This window comes from Rissa tridactyla, chromosome 15 (genome assembly GCF_028500815.1).
Source record: "Rissa tridactyla isolate bRisTri1 chromosome 15, bRisTri1.patW.cur.20221130, whole genome shotgun sequence".
Taxonomy (NCBI): domain Eukaryota; kingdom Metazoa; phylum Chordata; class Aves; order Charadriiformes; family Laridae; genus Rissa; species Rissa tridactyla.
In genome coordinates, this window is record NC_071480.1 from 11,192,938 (window position 1) to 11,206,443 (window position 13,506).

The following is a 13,506-nucleotide window of genomic DNA, read 5'->3' on the forward strand; positions in this document are numbered from 1 at the left end:
TCTAGTGACAAGTTTCTTAAATGAAATTTTCCATCTGGGGAAATTTCAGTTTGCTTATACAACATCTCTACCCGTGTCTCTTTAGTTACAAAAAAAAAATAATCTGAATATTAATTTCTGACTGTAGTTAACACATATCCAATAGAAAATATGTTAAACATTTCAATACACTAAACATTTAAACCCATTTTCAAAAGCAGTTTAGGCTCTTAACTATGATCTTACTAGCTCTCGTTGCCAAGGTCACTTCTGAAAGTAAGTTACAGGCTTGTAAATTAGGTGTGCTTTTTCATTGTTTCTTTGTGTGTGAAAACCAAGCTACTGCATTTAAATTTTGCTGCACAGTCCATATTCGTGCTGATTTTATTCAAGGTCCTTCACACACGTGAACAGTCCCAAGAGAACCAGTAACGTGTGAAGGCCCTTATTCAGTGTTCTCTTAGGATGTTTCACTTTAAATAGCATTTCTGATTCTGGGGTATTGGTTCTTTGTCTTTTTCTACTTTGTAGAGCTAACCTTACAAGTTTGCAATTTTATGGTTTTCAATTTCTGTGTTAACACAGATTTTTGACATTCCAAAACTTTACAGTAACCATATAGAATGCTTGTGCTCTGTGCTGTTGTTCCAAACACCTAACTAAGTAGCCTTTACTGGTTATAACTGTAGTTTCTCTACTAATGTCAAGAGACAGACGTGCAAAAGACTTCAGAGAAAGGGATACATGTGACGCATTGGTGCTTGGGTACTTTGCATTTCACACATTATTTCTGAAAGTCGTCCCCTTGGTTGAATACAGAAGACCCTTCCAAACTGAGGGAGTATTTCAAAAAACAAACCGTCTGTAAGCAGTGTTGACTGTAGACTATTTATGGATCTGCTCGTTGCTGTTATTTAGACCACAAACAAGAGGTAATCTCATTCTGCTGCAGCTCCTGTTTGAGCAAAATGATCTTTGAAGCTGTGTCTGGTACCTTTCAGACACGGCTGCCTGCACTGTGCTAGACTGGAATTCTGCTTTATTATCTGCTAGATGTGGTAAAGGTCTAGGGTAGTGCACTATAATGATTAAAGTCCTTTTTCCAGGCAGGAAAATACACCCAAAGGTCTTCCCTGGGCTCAGGCATCCTCTTTGGCATCTTCTGCGTCTGTAGGTAACCACTAGGTGGCAAGCTGAACAACGTGATTTCGTACCCATAGCGCAAGAGCCCACTGAGCTTCTGCCACCTGTAAAAACAAATGCCACCAAGCTGACTCCATGCAGAGATTGCACACACATGAGCGAACAGCTGGTTCAAACTAAGCCTGAACATAAAAGTTATTTTGAAAAGTGTCATGTTTTGACACTAGCCACAGCGTCAGGCTTTGCATAGAGCTATAAACCCTCAACAGATTAATTCATTCCATAATTCAAGAGTATTTTTTATTCCCTTACTTGTAGAATTTTGTTTGGACTCTCTGTCATGTTCTGTTGACTATGAAAATTTACCTTATCCTACTAATAACTTATCTTTGTCAATTTATGCACCTCTTATTCTTGCTCTGTGACTAAATAATACCTGGGACTGAAGCCTGTCATGGTCAAAAAATTCAATGAGTAGAGAATGCTGTAGTGTGTGTTATGGCAAGCACATTATGACTGCTTCTGCTGTCTGCTTTGGCTCTCCACAGGAAAATCTAAAGTTAAAATCTCAGTGCCTAGAGAAATAAGGATTAAGTGGCTGGAGCCAATCATCTGTAAATATTACCTATACCTTAATGAATACTGTGATTGACCAGTTCCACTTGTCTCTTATTACCTAATGAAACCTGTGATAAGACTAAAGTTCAGTTAGTTGGAGATAGTGGTTTTCAGAGAACTATGCGAGAGGCAGCGGAACGGACTCCGATTGGTATTAAGACCAGTCTCCCTGCTTCACAACCAAAGATGTTACTTTTTGAGTTAGTCCTCTCTAGCACATACAGATATTTTAGACAATAGAATGAAGATTTCCACAGTAAATGCCTTCCTCTGTGAGAGAAGATACTAAAAAAACCACAAGCCAAAACCCAAAAGATAATAGTAATAGTGCAGCGTTCTGAAGCACACAGAATTGCCTTTGAGCCCTTTGGATCGTGCATATCCAAGCACATTTTGCTGCAGCTTTTACGGCTGCTGGTGATTTCTTGAAACAGATCAAACTATTGCAGCCAACTACGATCGAACTATTGCAGCCAACTACTTTATCACCATTTCACAATACGAGAACAGGTAGGTCCAAGTTTGTGCCGTGTTGTCCAGTGTGTTGGTGTTCTCTCACAATGGAGAGGGGGGTAAACTTGTAAAATGTGATGTTTAAAAACAGCTGGACAGATAGGTAGTGCTTGACTTGAACACTTACACCGACCTTCCAGCTGTCTTCCTTTCCCTTGTCTTAAGCAGTCTGACGCTAACGGAGAATGAACAGGTACAGGTAAAGCGAGGCCTGAGCAGCAGCTGCTGATGTATTTTACCATCAGCGTAGTGAGCGTTAATGGATGGTTCTGTGCCTCCTGGGTACAGAAATGGTTCTGTTACTCACTCAATGTAAGACTTTGACAATGTGGCGCTATGGCAGCAATATGTTTAGCGAAAAAGAGTAAACCGGTTCTCTTCAACTATCCAGTCTCATAATTAAATACAAACATAACTACAAAGTATTTTTATTTCTTTTTTTGAGCAGGGGAGTTTGAAGTTATACGTTCAAATGAGCAATCTGAAGAATCGCAGCAAAATATCAAAGCCAAGGATAAACTTGAAATGCCAGCTGCAGATTTGACAGTCAGAGGAACCAGGCTGGAAGTTCATCAGAAGTTAAAATCCAGGAATTTGTCATATGCTCATCCCATAAAACCAAAAATCTCTTCTAACATGACAAAAATCCGCAACTATAATATTAGAGACTGATTTCTTTGTTGGCAGCAAGTTCCAGGTCCACACTCGCTTTTAACTTACTTTGAAGTCTATAAATCAGATGTAAATACCGGCTTCATTTTTGTATGTTGAGTTGGGATTTTTGCAGCCAGAAGAGAGAACAAATACCCTGTTTCATACTGTGAACCCTAAAATAAAGGGTTAATATGTGTACATTATGAGATTAGTCTTCACTGTCAATACCGATTTGTTTTAATTATATATGTTAAATATTGCTTGCATCATGGATTTAGAAATGCCCAATTAATACATATGTAAAGCCTTGTGCCTTTAGGCAGGGCTTGGAGCTCTTTAGCAAATATTTTGTTGAGAAACTGTAGATGTGAGTTAAGCTTAGAAGTGGGGTGCCTCAACTTACTTGTTTTCTTACAGCTAACAATGCAACCGTTAATCCTGCGCAGCTATCTTTCTGCTTGAAAGGGGTTTGAAAAGATTGCACCCAAATGTGTATTGTTTCTCATTTTACGTAGCTCTTCCCACTTGTTCAGGCAGCATGCAAGAGTATAAAACTAAACTTCTACTGTCCCACCGGTTATTATATTGTTCTTTAACAAGAGATCGCGTAGAGCTTAAAGCAATGAACAACACATTGATTAGCAACACTTAGAATCATACAGAAGCATTGGAAGAAATAAATCTTACAAAGATGAAATTAAAAGAAAACTTGAACAAGTTGCAGTGTAATGAGGGATATCTATACAGTTATGAAAACGCCAGGACATTGAAACAAGTAATCAGTGTGGTTTCGTAATATTTCCAGTAATGCTGGGCTGTCTTGGGATATTACAGTGATGAGCTTTACTAAAAGCAAAGGAAATACACATGAAAAAGGCAAGAAAAAGCCTTTTTTAACTGTGAGGATGGTCAAGCCCTGGAACAGATTGCCCAGAGAGGTTATGGAGTCTCCATCGGTGGAGATACTCAAAGCCCAACTAGACATGGTCCTCGGCGACCTGTTCCAGCTGACCCTCCTTGAGGAGAGGGGTTGGACTAGGTCATCTCAGGAGGTCCCTTCCAACCTAAGCGCTCCTGTGAGTGGTATCACTGAAGTGAATAATACTTCTCAGTTGCTGCGAAAAACATACAAGCTCTAAACAGGATTAATGAAGGAAGAGAGCTGCTTGCCCATGAGCGCTTTTTTTTCCTGTAGTGCTTTTCTTTTTAGAAATGCATTTCGGGTGCTCTTTGCAAGCAGCTGCTCTCTTTGGCATCAGACAATGTGGTAGTAATCATTTTCAGAATTGTTTTTCTACTCTCTGCTGAAAATGTTTTGCGTTAGTGCAAAGGAGCTATGATACTATAACCAGATGTTAAATCTGCAATAAATTTCATTGAGATGTTACCAAGCCAATATGAGGCCTGAGAGACCTTGTGAGCTTCTTTCTAAGACATTTAATTACTTGAAAATCCTGTCATTGGATTCAACATTTAACATTGTTCATGAGCCGGAACAACATGATGCATTCCCTTGAACCAGGCCCTGAATGAGCTCTTTCTGTAGCTCAAAGCATAGTGGTTTCTCACAAGTACAGGAATTTTGGCCCAGATCACAGCAGTTACAGCTCTCACTGGTTATTTCTAGAACATAGTGTGTAAATTCCAAAGTTTTTAATACCCGTAGATTATCCTGAAAAATGTTTTTTTAATTTCCAATTACATGTTTAATATTAAACTGTGGAGATGCACAGTATTTCAGAGCTATGAGATTCTGTGCATTTACAGGTGTTAAAAGCAGCGTGCACTTAGAAAAAGAGCAGTTTGTTCCATCATCTTTGTGACACTGCCTGCGAGCCTGCAAAACGTTACTCTCTATTCCTTACATCGTGGATGTGAGCTCATGGGCTGCAGACTTCAGAAGTGCCTTTGTGTTGTTTTCGTTGCAGATTTTTAGGGTTTTTTGCGTGCTTGTTTGAGGGGGTTTGGGTTTTTTTTTTGTGGTTGTTTGGTCTCCCCCACCCCCAGTATGTCACCTGGCGTGCCTGGTCATGCAGACCTCTAGCCAGAAACACGACTTTAATTTATTCAGTTTCCCTGAGAAACAGGTTTCCTTAAGGCAACTGTAGGTAAGGGAAGATGATAGCTCTTGGTTGTTTCATTTTGTTTTACTTGTGATAGAAAAAAAGTAGTTCAATCATTGCACATATATTTCAGAGTAGCTATGAGAACATAGTGTCTAAGTATGCTGAAAATGAACAAAAGTATGCATAATAACAATAAATAACACAATCATAGTATTTGGGTGACGAGTGGGGAGGTTGTGCTAAGTGTGTACTAAATACGGGGTGGGAGGGGGGGAATTCTCATGTGTTTCTCTTAAGACCAAAATACTTAACAAATTGGGCACTGACTCTTACAATCCAGAGGAGGAGGAGTGGTGACAAGGTAGCACCGTGGGTGCTATTGAGTTGTACAAAGAAAACAGAGCCTGTAAAAAAGCATTCCAGCTGGCCACGGAGTACTGAAGAGGTAAAACACAGTAAATTGCTGACCGTTGGTGTTATCGAAGGGTTAAAAAACTATCATAATATTGAGGAATATACGGATAAAGGCGAAGGCTGAGCCGGAGGAGGTGTTGCCCGCCGTACCGCGCACCGGCCCTGCCGCGGCCTTCCCGGCCCGCGCCCGGGGCTGCTCGGGTCGTGCGGGAGCCTCAGGTGATGCACCACAAAATTCAAATTTGTTTAATATTTTGCCGTAAAACGAGGAGTGTAAGTTACAAAGCGGCTAAGGGGCGCCCGCACGCAGAACCATCTGCGCCTCTCCGCCCGTCGCAGAGGTGGGCGTATCGGGGCCGCGGGGCCCAGCAGCCCGGTCACGGCGGCGCGGAGGGCCCGGCACGGGGCAGCGCATCCGCGTCCGGCGTGCGCGCTGCCCTGTGGTAACCCCGGGGCCGCGCTCCGCCGGGGTGAACGACCGCCGCGCAGAGCGGCGGGCGCTGCTCGCTCCGCCGGCGGCCCCGCCGCCCCCTCCACCGTCACCACATCGCCTTATCGCCTAGCAACACCCCACGGGCCCGCCATTGGCGGGGCCGCGCCCCCGCCCACACGCTCCCGCCCCCGGATTGGGTGCCGGCGCCGCGCTGCGCCCCCAGGCCGGCGCCCCTTCCCTTTGTGCGCCGCGGACGCCCCGCGGCCCGGCCTGGCCTGGCTTGGCCTGGCGCTGCGCCCGCCCGGACCCCGCCGAGCCCGGCAGTAGCCCCCGCAGTGTGCACGCCCCGGGGTTGGGGTGGGAGAGGGACACGAAGAGGCCCCCGCCCGCGGAGGGTCGCCGCTGCGTCGGCCCCGGCCTGGCAGGCCCCGAGCCAGGCGACCCCCGCAGCGCCCGGCCTTCCACGGACTCCAGTGCGGGGCGGGGCGCCAGGGCTTGGCCCGGTGCCGCGGGCGCGGGGGCCCGCGTGGGCCCGCCCCGGCCTGGCCAGGACCCCTCCTCCCGTGGAGCGGCTCCGGCGGGCAGGGGCTGGCATCACCCCGGGGCCGGCTGGGGGTGGCCCTGCCCCGGCTCTCATTGGACTGCGGCGAGGAGTAAACTGTCAGCCCATGTGGCGTGGCCGCCGGAGGTGGCGGCTGCTTAAATAGCGGTGGGAGCTAGAGGGAGACAGTGAGGAGAGCGCGGAGCATCGGCCGTGCGCAGACAGGCATCGGCCGCCGCAGCGCCCACCCGCAGCGCCCGCCCCTCAGCAGCCCGGTTCGGCGCTCGGCTGACGCCAGTCTCCCCGGCACGAAGCCCTCCGCCCCTGTGCAGGTACCGGTGGGACCAAGGATGCGGCGGGGCCGGGGGAGCGGCGGCCTCCGCTCCCGCCTCCGCGGGCCGCCGCGCCCGGCGGGCGCGCCGGGGAGGCTCCATCTTGCCCTCTCCGCCGTGCGGGGCTGCGCCCGCGCCTCGCGGGGCGAGTGGTGGGGGGTCCGCGGGCTCGGCCGAGGTCCGCGGGCCTGGCCCGCACGTCCAGAAGGTTCCGCGCCGTGGTCGCCGCTCCCTGTTGCCGCGGGCCGTTCTCCCGTGGCCCCGCGCGGCCGCATCGAGGAGGGTCCCCGCGAGCTCGGCGGCTGGTTACCGAGCCGCAGCCCCCCGCTCCGCCCGCCCAGCGCGGCGGGAGGCTGAGCGGCTGCATTGTGGTGCCGGCGCTCGGCCATCTTGGCGGCGGGCGGGGACCCCTCGCCGCGGGGCCGGGCGGGCTCGGGGGAGGCAGGGGCGCGCCCGGGGATGCGGCCAGGGGCGCCGCCGCCCGCAGTGCCGGCGGCAGGAGCCTTACCGCCGCGACGCCCCCCCGAGCTGCGGCGTGCCGCTCCCCGGCGGCGCGGCTCGGCGGGTGGTGGGGGGCCGGGCGGCCTCGGCGGCCCCGCGCTGCCGCAGCCCGGGCGGGCGCCGGGGCTGGGGGGGCCGTGGTGCCCCGGCGGCCGCGCCGCGATCCCCTGCAGTGCCGAGGGCGTGAAGGCACCGGGGGGCCGGCCGAGGAGGCTTGTCCGGGAGGAGATCCGGCGTTCGCTGTTGCGAAAGGTGACTTGTCAATAGGTACTGGGAAACCGTGTCAAAAAAGGTGCCGCATAAACTGCTAAACTTCTTTTTTTTTCCACTTCGGAACGAACCAGCTGCCCACATGAAATAACCCATTGATCGTGCACCAGCCTGGCTTTGATGATGTGATTCTGTCAGGAGCATGATGATCATCTTCTCTCTTGTGCTGTTTTTGCTCCTATTTGGTTTTTCTTCCACGTTCTTTCCCTGGCATAGGGCCCTTTGAGATACTGAACGCGCATTTTCCTAGCTAAGAGCTTTATCCGGATGCTTAAATTGAAACAGGCAGCGTTAAAGCTGTGTATGTTAACTTGCATTCTCGTTCAGAGGGCGGTGTTGGGGGTTTTGGAGCGTGTCTTGCCTTAAAAAAAAAAAAAAAACAAAAGGAAGGAAAAGCCTCAAGCCACATGAGCAAAGAGTTCACCTTTTCCTCCAGCCTCTGTGCTTCTTGAAACAAACTGAAAATCATAGTACATTGAGAAAGGCTGCATTTAGCAGACGAATTCAGAGGATGAGCTCTCTACACGGAGGGCAGTTACAAACATGATATAGTGATACTGGGGACTTAAATCTCTCTATAAATCAGTTCTGACCATTTGGGAATCAAGAGAGCTGTGTTGATTCCATGAGCAAGATCTAACCTACTTTTCTCAAATAACATGTCTGAACCAGATCGTGTTTCCTGCTAAGTAGTGCATTTTAAATATGAAAGCACACTACCATTTTTCATTTGTCTTGTGGTCAATGGGACAAATCCAGCCTTGAAACAAAAAGACACAGTGAAAAGGTCTTTGTTAAATCGAAGTTATAGCACACCGGTTGATGGTAGACAAACGCTTTCAAAAAGTGAAAAGCAGCCTGTGTTTCCCTCTGTTTTTGTAAAGGTTTTTTTGGAGGCGGGCATTATTGCTATTCACAAGTGAAGTTTCTATGCAATGACCGTTCTAATTACAAATTTTGGAATTGATAATCCAAGATTAGGAAAACTGGATTATGATATAGTAGTACTGAAAAACTAAGGAAGCAATCATTTTGCCAATGTCTGTGCTGAAGGAAGCTATGGAGGAGTCATGGACGTTTCAGTTTACAATAACGGGAGCTCCAAAAAAGATCAAGATTTGGACTGCCTAGAAGCGGTAGCAGAGTTGGCTTTGAGGACTCTGTCCCACTGTGGTGACAGCCATTGAAATAGCAGTGAGATAAATATAAGCGATGGCCTCCTGTCTAGGAAAGAGAACTGTGCATCAGGCAAAATAAGATGGAATTTTATTTGTTGTTTCTTTGCAAACAGTTTCTTTGTAGTTTCTGCCTCCTTCCCTCTCCCCCTCCTTTCCTCACTGAACCTTAGGTGGACATAGGTACAGCAGAATAAGATAAATATTGGTGGTTGGCAAGTCAGGTATGAATGGGAGAAGAAATAAAATTTTACCTTCACTTTTTTTTATTTTTCTTTTTTGTCTTTCCCCCTCTAAAAGCTTACAAGTTTAATGGGCACAGAGATATCTTTGTAGGGAAGCAGTAGACAAAATTGGAAAATGATGATTAATACTTTTCTTCTGGATTCAGTATTGGTGCTGGATTAGTGAGGTACTTAAAGACAACTGTTTTAAATGCAATCGAGAACAGTATTTCCATTTAAGAGTAGGTTTAATATTAGCATTAAGCTGACAAGATACCAGTAGGTATCCAGTACATAGAGAACAAGGTTAAGAAGGTACAGCATGATTGGGGAAAGGAACTGGCATCAATAAACAAACCAGCCTTGTCAAGTGGCTAATGTGGGAGGTAGATAACCAGAGCACAGGTATAAAGTGATGAAAGTTGTTACTAGTCAATAATACCAGAAGGGATTGTTAGTTATTACCAGACACAAACTGAATGAGTCAGCAATGCAATATCATTGCCAAAAAATATTGTGTAAATCCAATGAGGTGGTAGTTTATGCTTAACTGAGGTGTCTATCAGACTGACATATTGGGGGTGGGGGGGTGTATGCTTCTCCCCCCCTCTTCTCACAGTTAAAAATGCAGGCTGTCTAGGAAGAATTCACATAATTCAAGCAAAACTGTGGGGTAAACAGAGGAAAAAGGATGTTAGGTGTCTGGTTGTGTCTGACAAAATACAGCCTTAAGAAATCGAAGAATCCTGTTTGTCCCCCTTTATCATCTTTGGCTGCTTTTTTGACCTCTTGCTTTTCTTCACTTTGGTCGTGAAATATAGTAGGAACAACCTCTTCTGTATATTTGCTGTAGTCCAAGCTCCTTTAAAACAGCTGTAGAAATAATTTTCTTTCTTGATCTGTGCTACGTCCTCTACTTCAAGAACTGTCAATGTACTGTGTGTGGTCTGAAAGTGCTCTACAGGCAAGAAAAAAGTCTCTAATATAGTAACAATACACCATTGGGGGCTAAAGGCAGACTTTAAAATGGTCTACCTGCTTATCTGTCAAGGAAGACCAAAGACATTGTTGGTAGCTGTAACATCTACTTTAATCACTGTTTAATCAGGGATGACTTCATATTCATTATTTTTCCTCTTGCCACTCTTGTTTTCCACTGCAAGTCATCTCTACTGTCTGCTGCTAAATCCACAGTTTGCCTGTTATCTTAGATGTATGCATTTGGAGCGCTCTGTGTCAAGTCTACATCTTTCCTGTTCTTCGTGTATAAAAAATCCTTAACTTGTGGCTTTTCTTACCCATTCACCCAGCTAAAATTAACTTTTTGGCTCTTGTTCTTCTCCATTTTGATTACTGCAGCATCTTTTTCTCTGCCTTTGACACAGTCTTGCTCAACTACATTCATAACATGTTGGCAAAAATTGCTTTGCTGATAAATTCCCTGACTTCGCTGTCTCGGAATAACGTTTTGTCAAGATTGGCTGTAGCTGGATGGATTTTTTTTTTTCTGGTAGTCCGGGAGAGATGTGGAATGGGAAAGAACAATCCCAGAAGTGACGTTTCAGTCCCCTGACATACAAATTATACTTCTCTCCCTAGAGATCATCACCCAAAGAGGTGAGGTGTAAAATCGAATCATAATCATGTTATCATCTTGTACATCTCTTGCCTTACGCTTTATGCCCGAGATCCATTCTTGCCCTGTCCCTAGTGCCAAACTACTGCAAGGACAGGGAGTTGTGGCCCTTGGCTGGGTTTTCCAGGCACGGTGGTGATGGCGATAATAAAGTTGACTCGGGGAGAGCCTCTCAGAGGGGAGCGGACTGGCCCTGTTGCTGCCAACTTCAGTTTTGGAGAATAGGTTTCTCAGTAAAGGGCATTTGGCCCTTAGTTGTTTCCCCTTTTAAATGAACAACCGGAGTGGGACGGAACTTCTGTTGTCTGGTGTTTAGCATAAGACTGAGAAATCCAAGCTGTCCTTTTGGGAGCACTTCTGTTTCTGCTCCCAGAAGGGATGGACTGGATGAGGTAATCATCGCTTCTGCTTCAGCGTTGCATAATTCCACAGTTACTCCACAGATCTCCATCAAGATAACTGCTGAAGGAAAGACGGGTAAAAGAGATCGGTCAGCCTCTGCGGGGCTGTATGCTGGCGGGGCTGCGCCCCGGCTGACAGAGGGCTCTGCGCTCCCTCTGCCCCACAGCCTCTTCTAGCCGCAGGAAGGCTTCGGCCTGAGCAACGTGCGGATGGAAGAGGTGTCTATTTCTGGCTCAAAAGCATCAGGAACTCCTGAAAGAGGCTGCAAAACCATGCCGAAATGGAGCGTCTTGTGTTGGAAGAACAGCTGTGAAGCGTTCCTCAAAGAGTACTCGTTCGTGCTGTTTTGTGGGGGAGATGCTCAAGCACCAGCAGCATTTAAGCGAAGTGTCTGCATGGCACTACGGAGCATAATCCGTGATGGAAGTCAAGGTTTAGGTCTTCTGTAGCAGAGTCTTTCACTCAAAGTTATTAAGGCAGACTTTCAGCTATTTGAGTTGTCTTTGTGGTTTTTACTTGTTAAAATCCCACACATTAACTCTAAAGAATATTTTTCTTCTACTTACCAGAAGGATTATTTAAGGAAGGATTGTGAATGTTTTCTAACTCTTCGGTTCATGCAACCACACTCTTATTTATTTTTTTTATAGCTATAAAAATAACCCATATATATGGGATTCCCCCCCCCCCCTTTTAACTTGCCTACTTAGGGTTTAAAAATTGAATTTGAACCTAACCAAAACATCAGGTTAACTTTCCTTCTCTCTGCTTATTTGCTAATGTATTTTTAGTGTAATAGAAAATAAATTAAATGTGTGTTGACTGTAATACGTGCGCGGTCACTTGGTGTTGTGATCAGTGTAGATGGCCTGCCATGCTGCATGACGCACCGTGATGCTCTCTGGTGGTCTTTGAGACTGGGGTCTTAGAATGCAAATTTCTTGGAACAGCGGCTAGGGTTTTTCATCCCATCTGGAATCCAAATCTGTTTTGCCAATTCTTACTTCAAAGCCCCAGTCTCTATCATACGTGCTCAATTCCCCATTCCCAGCCCTCCTAACGTGCGGGGTCCAGTTGGGAAGCACTTCTTATGCCAGACTTCTTGTTTGGGGTATTTAAAATGCTGCTAAGTTGTAATCTTTGCGCTTTTGTGTAGGTTTTCTCCTCTGTGTGTGTCTTAGGGTGGTGGGGGTGTTTTTGGTTTGTTTTTTTGGGCTGGGGGGAGTGGTTTAGTTTGTTTGGTTTTGTGTTTGTTTCTGGTTTGTTTTTTTGCTTGGGTTTCTTTTTTTCTCTCCAACAAACTTTCTGATTATTGATTCCTAAGTTAGCATTTAACTTTGTAATGATCGTAGAACTTGTTTTGCTACCTGTTAGGTTTGCCTTGTAATTATGTATTTTACTATATGTATTTCATAATTTCTCCACCCACCTCTGCTCCAGCATGTTAATCTCTCTTCTCTGCTGACTTCACAGAGGCTCTGTTCGTTTTCTAGTTGTCGTGTAGAAACTGTTGGTTCTAGGAGCCCGAGTCTCCTTTGGGATCATTTTTTCTCATCCTCATTGTCCCCATGGATCTTATGGCCCATTTGATTAGTTGGGATGTCTTTTTGTAGTAAGAGGCTCCATGGGCTCTTCCTGTGTGGGTGTTTCTCCTGCAAATATGCTTGTTTGTCACAACACGTCAGGAAGACAAGAGACACACATACTCTCATCTGTGTGAAATCTTACTAGTCTTACTGCTTTCTGGATCTCAGCAACAGGGAGAAGCTCAGAGATGGAGGACGTGGTGATTGCAGGCATAGCAGGAAGGCTGCCAGAATCGGAGAACTTGCAAGAGTTTTGGGAGAACCTGCTTAATGGAGTTGATATGGTCACAGAGGATGATCGGAGGTGGAAACCAGGTGAGTGCTTATTGTCTCTCCTTTTGGAGCCCTGAGTTCTAGAGGTATTATCGTGTGAAAGAAAAGGACTTATCAGATGCAAAACCCTGACAGAGCTTCTGAATTCCCTTTTGATGTATCATCAAGACGTTCAGGAGCAGAACACTTTTATGAAGGTCTCGTGCAATCCGTTTTATAATGTCATGTCCCATGCAGTAGTAGCTTATAAATATCTAGCTTACTTCCAAGTAAAAGAACATTCTGACAGAGCAGCTAGGCAACATGAATCCTGAACCTCCTGTTGATAGCTGCGGCACTAAGACGACTCTGTCATTTTTCTGGGTTCAGGAGTAGAACAGGAACTCCAGTCCTGTGATTTATGGCTTTCTAAAACATTCCCTTCTGTCTGATTGTCTTTCTGAAGTGTTTGGCACATGCCTGTCCGATTCGAGCTAGTGATTTGCAGAAGTGGAAAGTAGCTTTTGTTTTTCTTCTGCCTGGTAACTGACAGGAACCACTGATTTGGACTCTGATTATGTGCTTGGTACAACTTGCCAAAGCAAAGATGCTTAAACTAGATGGATGTCTTTTGCTGCCATATCTGTAAGAGACTTAAAAATGACACTTGTTTTTGGTAGTGCAGCGTTGTCATTTCCAAATGAGATTCAGGGAGTTGGATAGGTAGATATTAAGGCAGCACTCTGGGTGCTGCAACAGGGAAGTGA

General features: G+C 46.2%; 2 protein-coding genes across 4 annotated transcripts in view; both read left to right on the forward strand.

Moving 5' to 3' along the window:
* CCDC57 (coiled-coil domain containing 57) overlaps window positions 1–4,160 on the forward strand; it is a 37,254-nt gene extending 33,094 nt beyond the window's left edge. For all 3 annotated transcript variants that reach the window (XM_054221936.1, XM_054221937.1, XM_054221938.1), the window contains one exon: window positions 2,702–4,160. In XM_054221936.1, coding sequence (XP_054077911.1) covers window positions 2,702–2,925 — 224 coding nt within the window. In that variant the 3' untranslated portion in view covers window positions 2,926–4,160. The remainder of the gene's footprint in view (window positions 1–2,701) is intronic.
* A 2,374-nt stretch (window positions 4,161–6,534) lies between these two features.
* Window positions 6,535–13,506, forward strand: part of FASN (fatty acid synthase) — a 44,982-nt gene continuing 38,010 nt past the window's right edge. Inside the window, exons 1-2 of the mRNA XM_054221656.1 lie at window positions 6,535–6,693; window positions 12,656–12,802. Of these exons, the coding sequence (XP_054077631.1) occupies window positions 12,676–12,802 (127 nt within the window). The 5' untranslated portion in view covers window positions 6,535–6,693; window positions 12,656–12,675. The remainder of the gene's footprint in view (window positions 6,694–12,655; window positions 12,803–13,506) is intronic.